Source organism: Aythya fuligula, chromosome 5 (assembly GCF_009819795.1).
Source record: "Aythya fuligula isolate bAytFul2 chromosome 5, bAytFul2.pri, whole genome shotgun sequence".
Lineage (NCBI taxonomy): Eukaryota > Metazoa > Chordata > Aves > Anseriformes > Anatidae > Aythya > Aythya fuligula.
In genome coordinates this window covers 22168016-22190105 of record NC_045563.1, presented here as the reverse complement: position 1 = coordinate 22190105, position 22090 = coordinate 22168016, and the positions used below count along the sequence as shown (strand labels likewise).

Genomic DNA, 22090 nt, shown 5'->3' with positions numbered 1-22090 from the left:
TCTGGCCCTGCTCCTTCATTTTTGTTCTGTTTTTCAACGTTACTAATAGTTTACTTAAGGGGAGGAGGGAAGAAGAATGTACCCTCCATGCCAGGGAAACTTTTTCCCCGGGATTCTCAGTGGCTCTTTGCCTTAAAAGGGAATCTGTGCTCGGCCTCCGGATGCTGCGCGGCGCAGCCGGTGCCAAGGCATGGCAGGCATGTTAAGGACGACAAGTGCCATAACCTCATTTCATAACGCTGCTTCTCAGCACAAAGCCCAAAACGCTTCGGCAGGGCCAAACCCAGCTCCAGCTGGTGCTGCTGGCAAAGCGAGGGGCACACGGGGCACCTGCCCACGCCGTGCCTCCGGCTTCCCTTCCCTTCCCCGGGTCTCTCTCCTCTGCCTGCCCCCCTGCTGTGGCAGCTGCGTGTCATTTGCCTCCTGAAGGCCACCAACTCCCAGGGAGGTGCTGGTGGCCACAGGACCCCCCCTTTTCTCCATAGTGCAGCTCTGGGAAGAGCAGCTCTGGAGGCAAGGCTGGGCTTGCGAAGGGCTCAGTGAGGGCTGCAGGAAGGCGCAGTGTGCATTCCTGTGGTGAGGCACGCTGCGCTGGGGCTCCCTTTCTTCTCCGGTACCTGCCAGGACTCCTCCCCGAGCAGCAGAGCGCGCCTCTGACCTCCCCCTGCCTCCACGGGGGCCTTGGGGTGGGCGCTGCCCCCCAGGCAGCGAGCGAGGGGGCAGAGCCCCAGCGAGCCGTGGCAGCAGAGCAGAGCATTTACTGGTGACGCAAGTGAGAGGGAGCCATTCGCCAGCAGGAATGCAGAAAATTGTCCTACCCAAGCAACCACCCTGCACAGGCCCGGTTTTTGGTAATCCAAGGCTTAGGAAAGTAAAAGGACACATCTTCCCTCATGTTTATTCTCAGGACCTCCACGTGGAGCCAGATGGGGGCTGTGGTGAGAGATGCAGCAGGTCACAGTCGGCGTGCCACAACAATTCCTTCACCCAGCGCCCGGAACAAGCTGCAGAGCACAGCGCTGCGCCAGAGGCCTGAGCGTGTGACAGGCTCGGGGGTGTTCCTCCTTGTTGTGGCGGTGTTCTCAGCTCTCCAGCTGTGGGCGAGCTCTGAAGGCAAAGCAAAACCTGAGCAGGAGGGCAATGGGCTGCTGGAGAAGGCAGCACCCTGGGCGCTCTGCCCCGTGCGATGCCTCCTGCCCCGAGCAGGGCCCAGCATGGGGCATGAAGGGACAGCAGAGGCCCTGCTGCCGTGGCTCTCTCCAGCAGCATCTCCACCCGGCCCTTTCACAACTTTTTCCACAAACTTTCCAGCTGAAAACAGTGACCAGAGTGCTGGGCTCTGGGGTTTGTCTGGTTACCATGCAGCTCCTTTGAGTTCCCAGGCACACACTCCAAAGCTGTCAGCCCCAAGATAAGGATGCTCCTGCGTCCTCGCCTCCCTCAGAGGAAAACACCATTTGTGTTATAGCAACACAAACACTTCCTTGCCCTCCTCGTGCTAAATATACCCCGCACTGCAGCTGGGCAGCAGGACCAGGACTCATCTCATCAAACAGCTCCGCATGTAAATGTTTACACGTGAGCCGGTTCTCTCAAACCCTTTTAAAGTCAGTGGAGATTAATAGCTTTTTCTGTATGCTGGAAAACATCTCAATCCAAGGCAGAGATCCATGGCACGGCTTGAAGTTCTTTAATTAAAACACACGGGGGAAGGAGGAGGACCAAGCTCAGAGCAGAGAAGAGCTGAGATGCAGAGCCTACTGCTGCCCAGGGGCTGTGTGCTGCAGGGGGAAAGCTCTCACAGCAGGACCTGTGAGGAGGAACCACAAGGACAGGTGACCTGCACCAACATTTGAACACAAGCAAAGTTTTAGGGTGGCTCTTAACACCTTTTACACTACGGAGAAGGCAAATACAGGCCTACCAGGCTGGTGGTTGTGTTTATTCAACATGACTTGGAATTCTGGAGGCCAGCACAAGCGTTTGCGAGAACAAGGAAAAAGTAAAAGCAGCCCAATTATCAACAAGGAAAAAACCCATACCTCTCAAGGTTTTACATTTTCTTTCAACTTGCAGAATGTAAGAGGTACTGAAGTAAAACCGTGGAAACTTAATTAACATATCTATTACCCATGTGCTTTCAGACATGTCTATTAACTTAGGCAGGTTTTTTGTTGTTGTTACTTTCTCTCCTGCAATCTTCCACTGGAATACACTTAAAGAAGAGCTGTTTTGACTTCTGCGTTATGGTTAAATTCAAGTTCTGGCAGCAGCCGCTCCTCCCAGCCATTCCGAGGCAGCCCTGCTATCTCTCCAGGGGAGCACACGCAGTACACTCGGGTTCACCTTTGCGGGGAGGGAGTTCACCACCAGCGCACAGGAGCCACTGAAGACGCCGCTTGTTATCTTCCGAGCCAAAGGCAGTTTGTAGAGCTGGCAGATTGCAAAGCTATCTTTTTATTTCCAAACTGAGCAAATTTGATTTGGAAACCTCACGGCCTCGTAAACGTGGGATTTCACAATGAAGCTCGCACAGAGTTGCTTTTCAGGGTAAAACCGTGCTTTAAGAGCAAGGAATTATTTCTCCATGGCAACCTGGCTTTAGCACGCAGACTTCTTGCTATACAGCCCAAGACACACAACTGCAGACAGCCTACTCTGCTCAGAGCACCAGGGTGCAGACAGGTTTGGCTTTGTATGGTTTTACTTTCCTCGCTGCCCTTTTCCCACACCAATACTCACCTACCAGTACTAACTAGCTTTAGGTACCACCACAGCCTAAAGAAAACCTGCAAAGGAGGTATGTCAGAGGGGTGAGCCTAGCTCACCACCTCACCTGTCCCGCAAAGCACGGTACCATCTGATGTACTTGGAATCTGAAATACTTCTCAATTCTTACCAGTACAAAGTGCTTTATGGTATGTTTGGTAACTACAGTACGGAGGGCAGCAATATGGGCTGTGTGACACAGTCCCCAAACAGTTAATGGGAATACTTGCTCCCAGTCGGTGCTCTCCACAGATAAATCCTTCTCACCGTGCTGCAGCACGGCAGCTGGCAGCTGAGCGCGGTCCCAGAGGCGAGGAACACTGAAGGGCTGTCTTTATTTCTGGCAGAACAGGGCAAGTTGTGATTATTTAGGCATAAAACGTGACTGGCATTGGAAGGCTACATTGGCTACTTTGGTTGGGAAGAGTGCAATCAAGTTCTGCCCTCTGTTTTGCTACTTCCTTACAGATACAGTTCCACCTTTGAAAACATCGTCTCTGTGTAATCGCACAGTAGGCAGGATTTCAGCAGCTGAATCCTTCAGATAAACAGTGTTTCACATCTAAAAGAATGTAGAAGGATTTACTAGGCCGGAAGAGCACTAGTGCACCACAAGTGGGAGCATACATAGAAACACAGCTGGAAACCTATCTATTACTTCTAATATCTTAGTCTTTGTGTAGGATCTTGAGTAAACAATATAAAGTCTATTGATACAGAGCAGGGGGAAAATTATAGGTTGTCTTCAGGATTCACAAGCAATTTTGCATGCCTGCACTCATGAACTTATTTGCAAAGCATTTGTACCGGCACATAGCTGTGAGTTCATTTACCTACAGAGCCATTACTGAACAGGTTGGGCACAGAAATACCGATGTGAAGAAGCCCCACGTGAAATTCAGATCCACTGTTTGGCAAGCTTGACAAATTCATCTCTTACAGTTGAAGTCAACTACAGCATTTTTATTAGAAAGAACATTTGATTGCTAGAAGTTATCACAGGTCATGGTCACTCAATGGTAGCTTTCCAAAAAAAAAAAAAAAAAAAAAACACCAAACCTATTCTTTTTTCCTTACTATTTTTTCTTGAAATGTAAATCAAAGTTAGTTCAGGGAAATCCCACCTGTCCTGATGAGATTTTGCTATAAGAAACAGTACCTTTCAGTCTTAATATGAATTTTCTTTGATTTTTTTAGTAAGACGACACAAACTGTCTCCCCTCACAAGGTAAGAGAGAATTGAAGGTAAAAGGAATTAAAGCATTATCGTAATTGGATAGCTTTCATTAACGAATAATATGTACAAAGCATTCAGTAATCTAGCCATTAGTTAATTTTTAAACTGCTTTGCAAAAGAATGATGCAATGCTGTCTGTTCGGTTTTGTCATCAATAACACAGCCCTTTCAATAGTTCCTAGAAGTTCAAAATTTTGCTTTATGTACAACAGAGGAAGACTGATCTATTTAAAATATATTCTACAGAATTATGGGTCAAAGAAAATTATATTTGAATGAATGATTGAAAAAACAGTAGGGTGGATAATAGTTTAATTACTGGTACAGTTAGATCAACCACTGTTAATTAGCTTATGAGACAGTAGTGATTCCTGACTAATTTATTACTTTTCAGGATACTCCAAGGGAGATTGAAAAGCTTCAGCAGAGGCACCTCTGTAGACACATACTGACCCATTAGTGACCAGAAAAAAACACAAGAATATAGATGCATTCAAACTTGTAGCATTACCTTCAAGAGCTTGCTTGCTTGTTCTTTTAATTAAACACTGAAAGCAGAGGCAAGGAATTGGTTAAGGAAGACTAGTAATTTTCCAAGCCAAATATTAGAATTAGATGAACGGTTGTGTGCTGAATTAGCTTCGTTCCCTTGGCTGCACGTGCAAATGGCAAGCAATACCTTTAGCTGCTCGCAGGGACTTACAATTAATCACTTCACACAAGCAGAGACTGGTATTTAAGCTTCTTGCTCAAAACACAACGTGAAGTCATGCTTTACAGCAGCTTTTCCAACCCAGCATCACACCTCAAAACAAGGGGTGGTCATGACTAACTCTTTTCAACCAAGGCTGTGTGCTTGCCTGAGAAGCCCCGTTTCAATTCCTGGCAGCAAGGGGCAGATATCACAGTGGTTTCGCAGGGATGTAGCCGTGCCTACTGGTGCACAGCTGCGTTAGCCATCTCACCGCGAAGAAATGAAAGATGATCTCCTATGAAGGAAGTCTCTCTCAAGAGAGCAGCTAAATATCACCGCTGGGTGATCCAGTCTCAACACTTAAATCCCTACTTCAAAAATCAGTATGAATCCCTTTCAGAAAGCTTGTAACTCAAGTCAGTTAACAGATATACTTAGCTCACCTGTTAAATAAGATGTGGAAAAAAAACACTCATTTTGATGCATTTGAATGATGTAACAAGACAGGTTTTGTACACTGAAAAACAACAGAAAAGAAAGTATTCCAACTGAGACAATGCAATTTCCCCTCTGTCCCATACAGATGGTCAAGACCCTATCTGTTCCCTGAGTAGGTCAGTTCTGAAGAAAATAAAAAAGGCAGTCACGTTGTAACCGAGGACTTTGTATAACGAGGAGTCAGGAAGACCTAGTTCAGCACAAATTTCCTTTCTCCAGTCTTGCCAAATGCATCCTGCTGATCGTCAGCATATGTCCCTGTAAGCCTCTGCTGTTCTGGATCTGGGATACATGGCTACGTCGGCCTGAACAGCAAATTTCGGTAAGTGGCTAGTGTGAGAGGAGCTACCAAGGACACCTGACATCTTTTCTGGCATTGAAGTTACTGTGAAGAAGCCCAAGGTACCTTTCTTCAATAATTCTATCAGCTTTGCATGGCATGATGGGATATTTTTTTGGGGTGTATTTTAGCTGTTTTTCAGGTATTTCAACTGTTTTAAGAGTTATGTTCTGTCACTACCTGTCTTTCTGAGCACAGCCAGCTGCACTCACTGACAATTCTTTTTTTTTCTACTTTAAAAAAAAAAAAAAATTAAAAGGAATTAGAGACATCTACAATGTTCTTTTCACCCAGGGAGCATCTGCTATAACCAATCCCCATCCTCTCCTACACTTTTGTTATTGAAAGAAGTGTAGGAGCACTAAACAGAAACAAACTTGGAAAACAAACGTTTTCAGACAAGTTCAAACAGCCTAGCTTCGGTGTTAATGGGCTCCACTAACTTAAGACTAGCTCTGGAGACACCTTAGAGGGTTATTTCAACACACAGAGGAATGTCAGCAGTCATCTCCCTCTGGCTATCTGCTCACCGGATGTAGAACACAACCAAAATACAGCTCGATGTTGTAAAATACCTCTGAATGAACACAGACTGGCTTCTCCATTAAGCCAGTACACCGTACACGGCTTACCAAGCTTCATAAACACAGCGGGATTGTGACACTCCTGCAGTAAACACCAGTGACAACGATTCCAAAGAAATGGAGGAGTGCCTGGCACACAGGCCTAACGAGACACGGCCTCCTCCCAGAGCACGGCTTCAAGTCCCACACTCCAGAAGGAGCCAAGGCTGTTTGGTGCCTTGTACAGGGGTACCTACAGCTTGTAGCAGGCACACTTTCAAGCACAACCTGATGAATTTCGCAGCGACTTTGCTCCCTGCGCATGGCGCTGAGGGACTCTGAAGGGCCTGGTGAGGCTGCAGGGCCTACCTCCATCAGGACCCGCTCTGTCACCGTGGCAGGCACTTGTGTCAAAGAACCATCTCCACAAGCCCCTCTGTGCTTTCCTGTGCACAGCAGAGCTGCCGCAAGGCCCCCAGTGCCTAGCCATGCTTTGCCAGAGCACGAGATGCTCTTTTGCCCTTTCCGAGCCGCTCAGTGCAGCGCAGTGGCTGCCTGCTACAGAAATATTCGGTGAGGCACAGCAGGTCAGTTTCTGATGTCAGTTGCCCTGAACCATAAACATTTTGAACTATTTTGGTACAATGGAAAGTTGTGGGAGGGAGAAAGGACAAGAACAGGATAAAAATAGCTGACGAGGTTCTGAATAGTTTTGCCTGCGAGCCCCTTCCCTGCACGCTGCCCTCCCCTCCCTCTCTACCCCCTCCCCTGCTCAGATTTGTGCATTAATCAGAGCAGTAACACGAAACATGGCCCTCACTAATTACTTGTTAATAGCGTAGGCCAGACTAAACTGTTGGAAGACATTTCAACCTTAAAAAGGATAAAACAGGATTTATTTTTAAAATATTTGCCTCAGCCCTGCCGATACACCTAAGTGTCGCTGACAACCAGCCGCAGCTGTCCTGGGCCATGCAAGCCAGTGGGGAAGAGGCAGCCACAGCAAATCCGCTCTGCTTCTGTCCACACGTGTCCTGTTTTATGAACATGCTTAACACTTTGGGTTTTTGTTTGTTTGTTTAAATTTTGAAGTGTTGGATGTAACAACGTATAGCACCTTCCAGAGTGCCAACACAAACATGTCCTCTTATCTGTGATGGAAGCAATCTTATCACACTATCACTGAAGACAAATTCTTGAAAAGTGACTGTAAAAATTCCACTTCATTAGTACTGCCCACAGCAGGCACATCTACACAGGAAGGGTGCCTTGATTCTGGTTTGGTTTCCAAATCAATCCCTGCACATTGCTCTAAAAAGGGAAGCCCTCTCATGAGAAGGAGTTGAGCTTACCTATTCCCACACTCGTCCTGGACTACGTATACATGTAAAATGTCCTGTACTTCATCAGAAGTCATTAGACCATGACATCACAACTCTGCAGCCCTCATCATTCCTCTCCCATGACACCGTATCACCGACGGTTAGTCAGCTATCCCACAGGGACTAGGTTCCACTGGAGGCTTAAAGGGATGAGCACTGACAATGAAGCTGCACGATGAGGATTTCCTGAAAATCATCCGTGCAGGACCTGCAGTGCCATGGCACAAACGCTGCAGTTCTGAGCTGCACTTGAGCATCTGAACCAGGACTCGAGCTCGGACGTGGGCAGTGAAAACCACGTCCACATGTCACCAGCATGCAGCTCTGAGGAGCTGTGAGTGCACACAGCCAGGGACCAAAAAGGGGAGATTTCCCACATAGCTGAATTTTGAGTTTTCCTTCCACTGCTGCTGTTCAAAGCCAGTAAAAAGCACACCACTGCAAGGAGGCTAACAATAATCAGCCACTTTACAAAAAGCTGGAACAATTAGGTTTTTTTAAATAGAATATATATATATACATTTTTTTTTGCATTGTTCTTTTTCACTTTACCCCTTCCGCCTCTCTAGAACCACCAACTTTCAGAAAACAAAAAACAGAACAATTGCATCCATTTTGTCACGTTTTTTCTTCCTCCCCAACCATAGGGTGAATAATTACATATAATTCATTACAGGAGAAGGAAAAAATGAGATCAACGTATTTCAAAAACATCTGAAGTGAAACGAAAGCCCTAATTAAGCACTGGGCTGAGGAACACACATAACTTCATCTCAGCTATGCTATTAATTTAAAAGGGGAGATGACACTTTTCTAATGGTATTTTAATTTCTTAAAATCATTAGAAGTGTGTAGTCTCAGTCCCATCCCTTAAAAGTTAAATACAGTTTGCTAGCCCGTGTGATGAAAGATACTAACATCTCCAGAGTTCTTCACAGTTGAATCACTAATAATTTAAAAGAGTATTAAACCTAACAGTAGCTTTCATAAAAAATTAATTAGAAAGGCTAAGAGCACATCTGTTGCTTTTGTTACATTTTTTGCCCTTTCTGGTTCAGCTGTCTTGCCCTGCGCGCTTTTCAACACTTCCCAGGTGCTCAAGTCTGCTGCTGCTTCTCGTGAATCCCTTTGTTTCCCTCCTTGCTTCCTCCCAGTGCCAATTTCTCCTTTGGCAACTGTTACTCCCTGCCTGCGACACACGCATGATTTGGCATCAGCAGCTAGGAGGGCCTGGACCTACACCACCAGCTAGTGAAAGCAACAGGAATGTCGAAAGTTTCCAGAGAACTTACTTACAGGCACACACAACTCACTTAACTACTGTGCAATGGGTTTGCTACGGAGGAAAGTCATCCTGGCTAAGCATCTCACTGGAACAAGTGAGCTTTGTAAGTCTGTACAACCAGTAAACCCCTGAGAGACAGAAATAAAGGACAAGTCAGGGAAAAAGACAGGCACTCTATTCCTTGTCCACTGTGAAGTTCTACGAGTTCTTGGTGGCCTGTGGAGGAGAGGCAAGGAGTGGTGATGGTTCTCAGTTTCACCCATGAAACAAGACCAAAATGCAGTTCTGCACTACATCAAGTGCGAGATTCATCTGACTTCACGGCTACAACATCCACACCAACAAGTGCACGCCAGTCACACTCTTTACCAGGCTGGCAATGCACCTCTGCATTCAGCCATGTCGTCAAGCTCCCTGCTCTTCTCCACCAGAAACAAAGTGCACAAAGTTCAACTGTGGATGTCTGCCTTCAGAGAAATCCCTCCACAGCTGTCCTGAGCCAGGCACCGCTTGTTTTTTTTCACCATTGCTAGGCTCCCCTTTTCTTAAGCACCTGATTTCTCCAATAAGGAAGCTTTGATTAGGCTCACTATTTACCTGGGCTCCTAGCCAATACCTGCGCTCTTATGCTGTCTGAGCTCTTTGCAAAATATGATGAGTTTTTATTTTACAGAACAAAAACCGAAGAAAAGCAAAATTAAGCAACACAGACGAGGTCAGATGAGGCAGCTGAAGCATATTCTAGAAGAGAAATAAGAGAACCAGTCTGGCATCTAAAGAAAGTTTTTGTGAGTTCACATTTCTAACTAGAGAACTCCCTAAATGGAGATAATTCAGAATGAAAAGACATGAAAGTAAACAAAACTCCAAAATACCCATCACTACCATCTCGTAACAGCTTCACCAAGACAAAGGTTTGCTACGAATTCCCGAGGCCAAAATACCTCACGTACAACAGCAACTTCTCCTTGCTTTCACAAGTTTTATAGCAGGCGTGGAAAAGAAACCTTGGGGGGAAAAAAAGCGAATAAATTCTGCACAATTTCTGCACATACTCGAGTCGGAAGAGACGGGAAGAGCTTGTGTGAAGGAACTGAAGGAACGCGCGCTGAACGAATCGGGGCGATGCCTGCTGCTGAGCCGCAGGAGGTTCCCTGCTCTCGGACGGCGGCGGGTGCCGCACAGGCGGCCTGGCAGCACTGCCCCGCGGGGGCTCCCAGCTATGCCCCTCCGGGGGCGCTGCCAGCAGGGCAGCCACCAAGAACTTGGGAAGGCTCAGGGCGTGAGCAGCAAGCTGCCGGCCGAGGGGGGTTACGAGGCGGCCAGCGGCGCCACACCGCAGCGAATGGTGCCACCCCCACCCCCCCAAAAAAAACAAAAAAAAAAACAGAGCGAGGAGGGGCGCTAAACTTGTTAAAAGCCGAGCCAGAAACCCCAATTCCTTAGGGTGCATTCCTTACCGCAGCACCTTGCCCACCGCCTGCAGCACCATCTTGCAGCTCAGCCCGGCCTTGGGGCTCGGGGCTCGGACGGGCCGCTCGCCGGGGAGGCTGCACTGATCCCCGACCATGGTCCGGCAACGGGGCTGGGCTGGGCCGGGCTCTGCGCGGCTCGGCTCAGCCCGGCCCGGCCTCCCCGCCCCGCTCCCCGGCCCGGCCCTCGCCCGGGAGCCGCCAATGGGAGCCGGGGGCGGGCGGCAGCGGGGCTGCGGAGGCGGCGGCGAGGGGCAGGCGCTCGGGGCCGGCCCCTCGGGGCCAGCCCCTGAGGAAGGGGGGCCCGCGGGTCCCCGGGTCCGGCAGCACAGCGCGAAGCCGCCTCAGCCGCGGGCACGCGGCCTCGAAGGGCGCCACGCGGCTCCCGGGCAGCGCAGAAGTTTCTAGAAGGCGGCCGGCTGTGCCCGCTGCTGGCCAGCGCGGCGTTTAGAGCCACATGGTGACAAAAACACCACAGACGTGGCGTGAGGCTGCCTGCAACGCGAAGCCCTGAGGGTGCCGCTCGTTCTGACACGCCGAGACCAACCCGGGACGTCTTGGCGAACGCGCCGTGGCTTCGCCACCCTGCACACCCGCAACAGCAGCCAAGAGCCCTCTGTTAAACCCAGCACAATCACCACCCCCCCCAGCACCTCCCTCACTCGCTCAGCGCAGGCAGGAGCGTGGCTGCGCTGTGCACGAACCCAAGCAACTACAGCCGCATGATGCAACGTGGAGAAATATGTGCTGCTCTGTCCCGAGGCACCCAGGCAGGCAGCAGTGCTTCCCATCGCTGTGCTGCTGGCTGCCAGGCCTCCGCGCCGCCCTGTGAAGCGGGAGGTATTTTTATTCCCACCCTCCACGCGTTAAGACGGGGTCCTAATGACTCCACCGACGGCACACAGGATGCCCGCAGCTGAACGGAGAACACAGCTCAGCTTTCCAACTCGGCGGTCCTGTGCCTCACACAGGAGATTTCGCAATCCCCCCAAAACTCCAGTGCCCACTCGGGCTTCTCCCCCAGGAACACCGACTTGTCACGGCCCCGCTGGCGGGCAGCAGTCCTGGCAAACCCAGGAAGGACACCTGCCAAGAGGGAAGTTGCCCTCTTTCTGTTTGTCCACCAGTGAGATCTGCACAGAGAGAATTTTGTTTGTTAGAAAACCACCCTAAAAACAACAAGCCTGGGACATAAAGCAGCTAAAGTTCTAATGAAAGTCTGTCTATCCAAAGTAAATTCAAGAAAAATCCAGGGGTCAAACCAAAATAAACACAGCCCTGCGCTGTACGGCTGCTAGGAGAGCTGGCCTCCCTGTGACTCTGAGGGCTGCACATCTCTCCAGACGCGGAGCTTCAATGACCTCGCATAGGGGCCCAAGTTTAGGGACTGGTGCTGTGCCATCAGGACCAATAGATCAGCTGAAATTAAGTTTTTAAAGCTGTTAATCTTGTCACTTTGACCTAGATAAGTGACCCACTTCTCTGCTCCTGCATCAAGCCAACGCTTACTTTTCTCTGCTCACCAGTACAGCCCCACTGCACCCCTTTATAGCCTTTCCTCCACCTCTCAGGATCCCTCCTTTCTAGCAGCACCCCCTTTTGGGATCAACTGCATGCCGCTTCACCTGTATCACTAGATTTTAAGCAAGTTGTGGGACAATTCAGTATCTCAAAGTCAACTTTAAGTGCTCCAAAACAATAAAGCTGAAACAAGTTTATTATAGGAAGCACAACTTAAGCACGTATGCTTTATTTATAGGGCATCAACACACAGTAATTTAAAACACGTGCAGCGCGGATTCTCACATTTTAAAAGGATTTAGAGCATATGTGCAGACACAGACGGGTTTACTTGAAAGCTGCTGCAGCCAGAAAGAGCAGCACTCTATCTAAAAGCAATGCATTTATTTGAACACAACCACTGGTATGATCTCTACGCATGCATATTCTGAAGGGAGCATATCTGCATTTCCTCAAGGGTGTGTCTTACAGCTACCCGATAGTCGGGCTATTTGCAGCCATCACTAGCTTCTTTCTCACTTGCTTCCTCAACACCCCTGCACGTAGCGACTGCTGGGTCCAACCTTAGAAACAAGTGGGTTTCAACAGCAGCAAAGTATTTCTTACACATCCTGGCCGGGCTTGAAAGATCACGGGGCCACGTACTGAAGTCATCAAGGAAACCCTACTGCAAGTACCTGTGAGTGGACCTGCAGCTGCTTTAGCTGCAGCAGAACAGCACCATCACCCTACCCTGGTGAATCAATGGCACACAATGTGGTGGGAAGAGCAGACCCCATTCCCCACCACTTACACAATACATACGCTTATTGCACACACCTGGAAAGTTTTCTACACCAATCCTAACACTATCAGGACAGGAAAGAGAGAAAGAGCTTTGTGGTCAACGCCACTCAAACTTCTTGTTAAAGCTTAAACCAAGCCAAGGAATGGTATTTAGAAATTTTATGAATAATGCTTTGTATATATAACGATTTTATAAGCAGCAGTTGCACAACTATATATTTATTTGCCTCTTTTAGGCTTCCATAAAAATTAAGTGTAAAGCAGCCACCGCAGGGCCGCGTGCTAGCATCCAGAGGTTTGGCAAAGAAAGCAAGTTGTATCAACCCAGACAAGCCAACAATGTCAAGGGCGAAAAAAATCGCAGCCATTATTTTGATTAAAGTGCTCAGCATCTATATGTAAGAAATGAGGCCTTGTAACATCAGACTATAAAGTTCTGTTTTAAATTAAACCACAATTTATTGCGTGTCCCTGCCTGACATACAACATTTCAGTTTTGCTAGCTCATTAGCCTTCTGTTCAACTTCAGTGCCCCTGCCACTACCTGGCCAAGCACCCTTTCCACTTACTCAAAGTGAATCCCCAGTCCTCTGGAACCACTCAATCAATATTAGCCATGAAAACACGTTATCCTCTAGCTAAGCAATATTTAAACCAAGAACACATCTGCTCTCCATTCTGTAATCCTCCCACAGCAGCAAAGATGGCACAAGCAGCTCTGCTCTGTACAGGCGGCAAAGACACAGATTTTTGGACAGAAGACAGACTGAAATCAGTCCACTCAGTTTCAAAAAGTGGTTTGGAGGTGGTCACAGCAGAGGGGAAAATAAAAGATTTCAAGGGTATGCCTTCAGCTCCACTCTTGAGATGATAGCAGGAGAAATTGCTCTTCTGGACCACACAGAGTGCTGTGATAAAAGCCTTATCAGCAGTGGCCACACACGTGTCAGAAAGTTCGTGCATAAAAGAGTGAGCTTAAGAGAAGCACATTTATAAGCGACAAGATGCCTACATCTGGTGCTTTGTTGAAAGCTCTGGTAACGTGACAGGTCAGCGACCATCATCCTGCAAAAAACAAACACCTTCAGCCTCATCAGTGCTATGTTTTATTTTTCTCTGCAACAGGCAGAGAAGAAAAATGGTATGTGATATTCTCACCTAATTGATAACCTGAGAAACAGGCAGTCAGTCACAGCAAGAACACCAAATACCTCAAAGCATCAGTAAAACCTCACCAGGAACTCCTACGAGTTTATACAATGGCATTTTGGAAAGGATGCACAAAATGAGAAGAATGGAGGGTTCGGACCAACAGAAGTACGACTCTTTTAAAAGTGAGAGAAGAAAAAGGAAAGTGAATGCTGCTGTATGCACCAAACAGAGAAATCGTGATCTCAAAGGTATTGTATCTCTGGCATGTGTGTAGGCACATCTATTGTTCTGAAATCCCCTCAAATGTCAAGTTAACCCAGGTTCATCAAGAAGTGTACAAAGATGAGATGTGAAGAACATGAAAGTGTTGAAGGAAGCAGCATTAACAGCAGCTCAGCAAGAGATATTAAACTCTGCCTGCACTGAACACGTACCCAAGAGCTATGAAGTAAGGATGCTTGCACTCAGACTCCCCAGGGAAGAGATGTGAAACAGAGGGCAGAGCGGGTTTTTATCACCTGCAGTCCAGTCAGCCCTCCTGAGTTGGCCTGCCCCGAGTGACAAGTGACAGAGGCCACTCTGCACAACCCGCAGTCAGGACACTTGTTTCCTGAGCAGCTCTTCCAGGCACGTCTGAAGCAAGGGGACTCCGAGTCAGTGAATTGTCGTGGAGCTGGGGGCACGCAGCAGGTCCAGGCCTTAGCATGGAGCATCGCTGAACACTTAGCACTGCTATAACAATAATTTGTTTTAAAAAGGGAATAACCCGAACCCTGGGCAAATCCCAAGATCACTGCATTCTGCTTAAAGTTTCCCCGCTTTTGTTAAAGCCCCTACCTTTGTTAGGCAGTTCCTTCCAAAACAGCAACCACCACAGTGACCGGGCCTCACGAGGCAGAGCTTTCCTCTTGCTAGTTTGCAAAGCAATATGCTTGGCACGACTCAATAGAGGAACAATAAGCTGGAAAATGCTTGCAGATTAGCAGCTCAAACCTTGCAAAACTATCTGCCAGAGATGAAGTTTGCTAGGCAAAAAAGCCTAACGATAGCTCCAGGTGACACTGAGGCTCAAAGAACAGGGCAAAGTCTGTCGCTGAGGATGAAAACCTTTTCTTTTTTCTTTCAGAGGGGTAGGAGGAGAGAAGAAAACGCAAACAAGTGGGTATGTGCCACTGGAGCCGGGAAGCTAATGCATTTATCATTACGAGTGCCCGAAAGGATGCCTTTTGACACACACAGCTCACAGAGTCAGAGGCAGAAGTCGTGTCAGAGTACCTGCGGGCAGGCTTCATGGGGGGCTCACATCACACTGTAAAGCATGAGATGCTCAAGTTATGCCACAGTAGCCACTGTTGCTTCCTTCTTACAGATAAGAAGGGAGAATTTCATCCTGGATTTTACTCTTCCTTCGATCTTCTTTCCCCAAATTTGAAGTTTGAATAGGCTGCACTCCAGGGAAGCATTAGTGCAATACGCATTTTATACAGCAAAGCTAAAATGAAAGACTCCTGTTCTTCTCCTTCCCTCCCCCAAATATGCTGGACCTCCAGCTTCATATAAAGAGGCAAAACTTCTAAAACTTGGCTAACAAATTCTCCCTGGGGATTGTTTAACATATTCAGACCTACTTGCTACCCATACACAGAAGTCTCCCTGTAAGTGTTACAACACAACGACTGTTTTCACGGACTTATGTAAATATGGCATGGAAAACAAAACCCTAATTGCAAATTGGCACGAAACTCTGGGCTAAGGAGTAAAAGTTGCAATCAGCACAGGAAAGGAGGCTATCTGTGTGAGCACGGTTATTGGTCAGGACTATCTGTGCTTGGGTGGGAAAGGCATCGAAGGAAAAAGGGGAGATGCTGGGAGTGAACTTGCAGAGTTTTCCCAGACAGACGGAGAGCCGCGAAGGAAATACAAGTTTCTCTCCATCTTGGTGCTAAGAATGGCCTCTTTTCAATGCAGCAAATGATTTTATCTGGTAATGTCACATTTAGATGACAGCATAGGGGGAAAAACAATTCAGGAAATAAGCGTGAAATTTATTCTAGGAGGTTTTTCTCCAGGCATGCATTATAAAATATGAAGCACACAGCCTACATTATGTAAGATTAAACAGGGGAAACTATTCATTGTAATTCCTGGCACTTACAAAATAATCCCTTAGCTACTACTTCTAAAGAGCAGGGCCACAAAATCCAGAAGTCACCAAACTGACTTGGTTCACACCCACACCAGTGCACGTTTGCATTCCACATACGATTCAAGACACACACACTGCAATTGGCTTTCCTAACACCCAGCACAGACCAGAGCCTCAGGAACCCAGCAACAGCTTCTGGCACACAAACCACACCATGAAGCGCCCAACTTACAACCTGAAATAGTTCAGATTTAGAAAACAAATGAAAGCTTTCCAGCAGCAGCCCAGCTGTGCAAGTGCTGCTGGCGTTGCTCAGCCCCGAGGAGAGGCCACTTCCCAGCTTCGAAGCCGGACCTGTTGGGTTGGTGTGTGTGCACCCACGTGCCTCCCGGATGGACACAGGGCTGCTGTAATGACAGACTCACCTCTGCTGAAGTGACAAGGCTGCATTTCAAACAATCCGGAGAGCAGAGGCAGGGACATCCTTCCCTTTGAGGATTCAGACTGAGTGGACTGCTGATTAAGCTTTTTCAGACACTCAAAAAAGTTATCAGCTCTTTCTCGGCATGCAAAAAGAGAGATTTGTAAGTTTTTGGAGAAAAAAAAAAAGAAAAAAGAAAAGAAAAGAAAAGAAAAGAAAAGAAAAGAAAAGAAAAGAAAAGAAAAGAAAAGAAAAGAAAAGAAAAGAAAAGAAAAGAAAAGAAAAGAAAAGAAAAGAAAAGAAAAGAAAAGAAAAGAAAAGAAAAGAAAAGAAAAGAAAAGAAAAGAAAAGAAAAGAAAAGAAAAGAAAAGAAAAGAAAAGAAGCTTTACATAGCAGCTCTTGATGCTTCATTACAGTCTAGGTGCTGCACATGAGATGTGCTCACACAGTGCTCTGGGATCTTAGCTGTGCCCGCCAGGTCTGCCTGCCCGAGAGCTCCGCTGTACCTGCAAAGTCCACCTAGAGAGGCATGGCCACACCATGCTGCCTAGCGGGGGTAACCTGCCTGTCATTTTTGTAAAACTTGCTACAAAAATAGAGTCAGCTTTCATGCTTTTACTTTCTGATCAATTGGCTTAAGTGCATTCACTTACCCATTTGATCTGAACCTCGCACTCGGCAGGTATAAAACCTCAAGCACTTTGCAAAACCCCATGTGATCTGATGACCTTGCGATCAAGCTTCTTGTAGAAATTCAGGACAGGTCTGGACAAAAAGCAGTGGGATAGCACACTAGGATTAGCTTCAACCCCCAATGCTGAGGCGCTGCACTACCACATGCTGGAAGCTCACCAGTTCAATGCGGAACTGGGGAATTAAACACGGTACGCACAGGTTGTCACTTTTGTATCACGTTTGTTGGTTTTGAACATTTCTCCAAAATCAAGTTAAACTAGCCACTGAGCAAAAGCATGCTGGTAGTAAAAGAAAGAACATCAAAAAAAAAAAAAAAATCTAAGGAAAATAATCACTTCTCCACCCAAAAATAATAAAGCACTCAACTACTTGAATTACTGCAAACTATCAAAAATATCCTTTTCTGGATCAGAATATTTGAAAGTAATCTCAAAAGAAAGAAAATCCTCCTGGAAACTTACAGAGGGCACAAAAAGGTCTCCTTATGACAGATTGCCTTCTGAATTATGGCTGAATTGTCACACGGGACACATTATTAGGACACATTTTATTATGGTGGCATGTGCTTGCACTGCTGTAAGCCTTGGTTAAGAGGTAAGCATGGATTATATCAAGAGAGAAACACCACAAAATAAAGGAAGCTCCTATGAACCCAAATTTCACCTGATTAAGGAAAAAGAAGAGAAATGGTAGAACACGCATCAGATGAGCCCTGAATTTCAAAACTATATTAAGCCGAGCATGGAGAGGAAAAAAAATGTGGGCTTAAAAATAACACCATTAAGTACAGATGAATTCTTTAACAGCTGTGCTGTATAAAAAGCTGCACAGTCTTGCCCAAAAATCTTCAAATTGCCTACAGTTTGTTCTATACAAAATTTTTTTACACCTTTTTTCCCCTCACAATCCCTTACAGCTCTTGAATGGATGTTTATTTACTAGGAAGCAAAGGAAAGCAATGGCTGACAGAAGAGCTTGGCTGTTCTGGTTAGACGAGATTGTCATTTGTCATGTTTTAGTAATGCAATAAGAAAACGAGCCGTGCCTGCTCTCAGGAGCACGAGGTACATTTAAGGAGCAAGAAGGTACAAGAAGGAGCATTTAAGGTACAGGACCAAAGTTAAGGACAGTAAACTACTGCGTCTGCCAAGACTGTTCTGTATGAACTTCACTAAATCTGTCTCCATCCCAGCTCCACTGCCCCACCCCACAAAAAAGAAATTACTATAAACTACTTGTTGGATGCCTCGTTTTATATACTTTATCTAAAAATTGCTTTCAGGACTTTGTTCATAAGTACAGAGACTGCAATAAATGAGTGGTAACGTCAAATACAATGATTCCTACTTCACTACAGCGAAACACCATTACGACAAACATGGCAAAGCCACTTTTTTTTTTTTTAAGGTTTGTTGAAAAATGCTTTATGACTAGGAAAAGGCCCTGAAACAGAAGCATTACTGCTAGGATACACGGGCAGGCAAGTGACCAAAGAGAGAGAAGCACTTTGCAATAACAGAAGAGGGGAAGAAGAACTCCAGAGGAATTAGGGGATGTTTGAGAAGCCCGAGGTGGGAGTGAAAGCAATAGTCCCTCTCTGAAGCAGAGATAAATGAACACAGATGAAGTTTGACATGCAAGTGATACACATTACCTGAAGTATTTCAGTACTTTTGTAGGTCTCTTATCAGGGAGCTGAAAGCAAATAAACGTATTCATCCTGCACCTTGAGCTACTTCTGCATTCTGAAGGTGCGTTACATGTACATGCACCTGACAAGCGCGCCAGTGCAGTACGTCAACCTTTCTCCTTTGACATTCTGTTCTAGAAAATATTGGAAACTAGGGAAAATACATTGTGTTCCACTATGCAAATAGCAACTTCCCTGTGTAATTATAGTACATCTTGCTGAGAATTGCATCATGACTAGGATGCAGCTAAGAGGACAAACATTTAACCACTATTCTTAGTTTGGTACAAATTTTTTCCCACGTTACATAAACACGTACACACCCGCACATGGGCAGCACCATCAGCCGCCTCATTGTTTTCACTTTGGAAAAGGAACAGTTATCTTCCATTTCCATAGCTTTATTTTTGCTAGTGCTTTAAAACAGGTAGTAACTTTTCTGATTAGCTTCTTGCACGATTATTCTTCCCTTGTCTTTACCACCATCGCCTTAACTTTCCATAAGGTGAGACTATAGAACAGGAATGAAAAACAGGCATCAATTCCAAAACATCCTTAAAACTTCAGGAAAATAATTCACTTCTAAATGTGTCGTCACAAGAGGGGACTGTCCAGGAATTTCTCCTGTTTTTATAAAATGGATAGCTGCACACCTGACGAAGGAAGAAACAGGATGGATTTCCAGTTTACACAAGTTCCCCAGAAGCACCGGGAACAAAAGGTAACAGATTTTTGAAGATACCATCTACACTTTGCAAGCTTTTCCATACTTTGGCCAGAAGTATGAAACACACAAAGTTCTTCTGAACACATGCAGCCCTCTATCATTTTCCTTGCACACACCTCTGTCAAGTCAGCCAGCTCGGGGTAACCACACCTGAGCAGCAGCACATTAAAAGATGACACAGAACAGCTAAGAAGAAATTACGCCCTCATAAGCTGACCTTGAATATATTGATTTGCACTCCACGTTCAAGCTTTTGGTAAAACTTCAAAATCCAGTTTTTCATTTCTTTGGCTGGAAAATGGTAAAATATAAAATGTAGATTCTGCTCACTATTGCTCTCCTACACATTCAGTGTTAGATCTAAAAAAGCATATGACTGCTGCTAAGGATCCAGTTCCAGTCTTCCCCCTCCATCCAGGCTGTTAGATATGCATATAAAACCATCAGCTTCAAAAGAGCTTCCCTTTGTGTTCCAGTGGTAGACTAAACTGGAAATTAAAAGTGGGGATCTTAACCTAATTGAAAAATCACAGTCAACAAACATGGTGCAGCTTCTTCAAAGGGCCAGGGAGGAGTGAGGAGAAGGACAAGGCATTTTAACTCTCCGGGGTGGAACAAAACCTTCATTTGCTTCCCAATTCCTGTTCTACGTTTATACAAAGAACACACGGAGACCTAAATTCAAGTTTTGTAAAGAAGCCTCCTTTTACCGTAAAAAAGTACAGTTGTGGCTTTTAATGAGAAAACATTCAGAACATGTTGCTGCTGCTCCTTTTGAAAGCAATAAAGTTGTTTTACTCCACAAATTAAGCTTTGCTTTGTTTGCACATGTAAGCAGTCATGGATGTTTGGGGCCTGGCCACGGCTACGCTGCTCCACTGCCTGCACACCTCTGAGCAGCAGTTCTTGTACAAGGTATCTTCCTGCTTGCCTGTCCCTGTGGCCAAGTTTATAAAGAGTGAATAAAAGGCCACCTAACTGAAGCACTATCTGCATCCATCATGCCTTGGGTGCATGGCAAAATACAGTGCAGAACCTGAAATAATGCCACTGGGCAGTGAAGCTCTGCCATTTATCTGCTGAGCTGTGATGGATGCCCATTGCCCCCTGCTCCCAGAGCTCCCAAACATGCTCAGTGCTGCAGACCATGAAATCCTTCTGCTCTGCCCAACACAGGAGGCAAGGCACAGGGGAGGGAGGCCACTAAACGAGGATGGTTAACTTTCTACACTGAAAGAAAAGCGACGAGGAGTGGTGCTTTGCTGTTTGAGGATTCAGTAAGTCCTTTCAGAGCCCAACCTCCTCAGATAAAATATTAACCTTTTCAAGAGACAGCTGAAGAAGGAATAAATTGGCACGGATGCAACACACAGACAACAAGCAGCTCCTTTCATCTTTTGCTTCACCTTCACTGATAATGGTTTGTAAAGTGGCTTTAAAGAGAAGTTGAAATACACAATACTTATCACAGCTTAAAATGTAATAGTGACCAGAGCTGGGAGGTAGGTACAATCAGCTTTGCGCATCCATTCCTGGGGTTGACTTCAACTGTTTTCATCCTGCAGACAAACTAAGTAGTTATGTCCCCACGATGGTTTTTGTAGCTTACATATTCTAATTGTTTCACACTGAAAATTGTTTCTAATTCTAATTGTTTCACACTGAAAACGTGCTTTTTTGATCCGAGCAGATATTCTGCCTATACAAACAGAGCACGCTAGCAAAGAGTGGCTGTTACTGTAGGCAGCACTTCCTATGAAATCTGTGCTTTGCACATGGCTTTTGAAAGTCACCCTTCACCCATGCCTCTGAGCTGTCCAAGTAAAACAAGCTATACTGGTTAAAAAATACATTTTGCCTGTAACTACGCTTGACTTTCTTCCAGTGCAGGTGTACGCTCAGAAGTCTTCCCGGCCCAGCCAACAGCCGCCAGCAGCCATTTGGAGCACAGACAAGATGCAGGCAGGTAACGCCCAGCTTTTCCCTGGATGACTCACGCATTTCCTCCAGCAGCGCACCGGGCACCTGCCGGGCGCTTCCCCGAAAAGCCTGATTTACTGGGGTTGCGCAAGTCGCACGCGCTGCACGTGCAGGGGACGATGCAGCCACCTACCTCCTGCCTGGGAGCCCGCAGAAGATAGCAGCTGAGACAGGGCGGCTGCCCCAGACAGGACATCTTCTGTCCCTAACTCCTTTCCAGGGGCCCTTGGAGAAGCAGGGACGATTCAGAGTGGGTCACTGAATGAGTTCCCAGATGCTCGGGTGCACTACGGTCACCAGATCAGTAAGCCTCAGGGCCAGGACAAGCCTCCAGTTCTTCTCTGCCTTCCATCTCCTTACCTCTGTAGTGAACCTAAGGCTTTGCTGAAGCACACCTTCCAGAAAGACATCTGGGCTCAACTTCTACTCTGACAAGAAGGAAAAATCAGTTTTGTTCCATGATTTGTGTGAATAGCTGATCGCATCCATTGTTAAAACGCAAACCCTTTGAATATTTGAAGCATCCTACCTTTAGCATCCTTTTGTTTCCAATTACAAATGTTATCCTCTCTGCTAGATTATAGCTTTTTTTTTTTTACTTTATTAGCTAGATATCACATTCACCTCTTAACCTTCTTTTTTTTTCTTTTTCTTTTTTTTTTCTTTTAAAATCTCCTTATGCCTCATTATTAGAAATCTTTTTTTTTCCAATCTTTAAATACTGCAGCTC

General features: G+C 46.3%; 1 protein-coding gene across 3 annotated transcripts in view; it reads right to left on the bottom strand.

Annotated features, from left to right (window-relative positions):
• Positions 1–22090, bottom strand: part of MOB2 (MOB kinase activator 2) — a 113858-nt gene that overhangs the window by 18977 nt on the left and 72791 nt on the right. The window contains exon 1 of one of the 3 annotated variants that reach the window (XM_032188285.1): positions 10229–10368. The exons of the other annotated variants lie outside the window; for them this stretch is intronic. Within the exon in view, the coding sequence (XP_032044176.1) occupies positions 10229–10338 (110 nt within the window). The 5' untranslated portion in view covers positions 10339–10368. Of the gene's footprint in view, positions 1–10228; positions 10369–22090 lie in introns of those variants that run through there. 3 annotated transcript variants of the gene reach the window in all.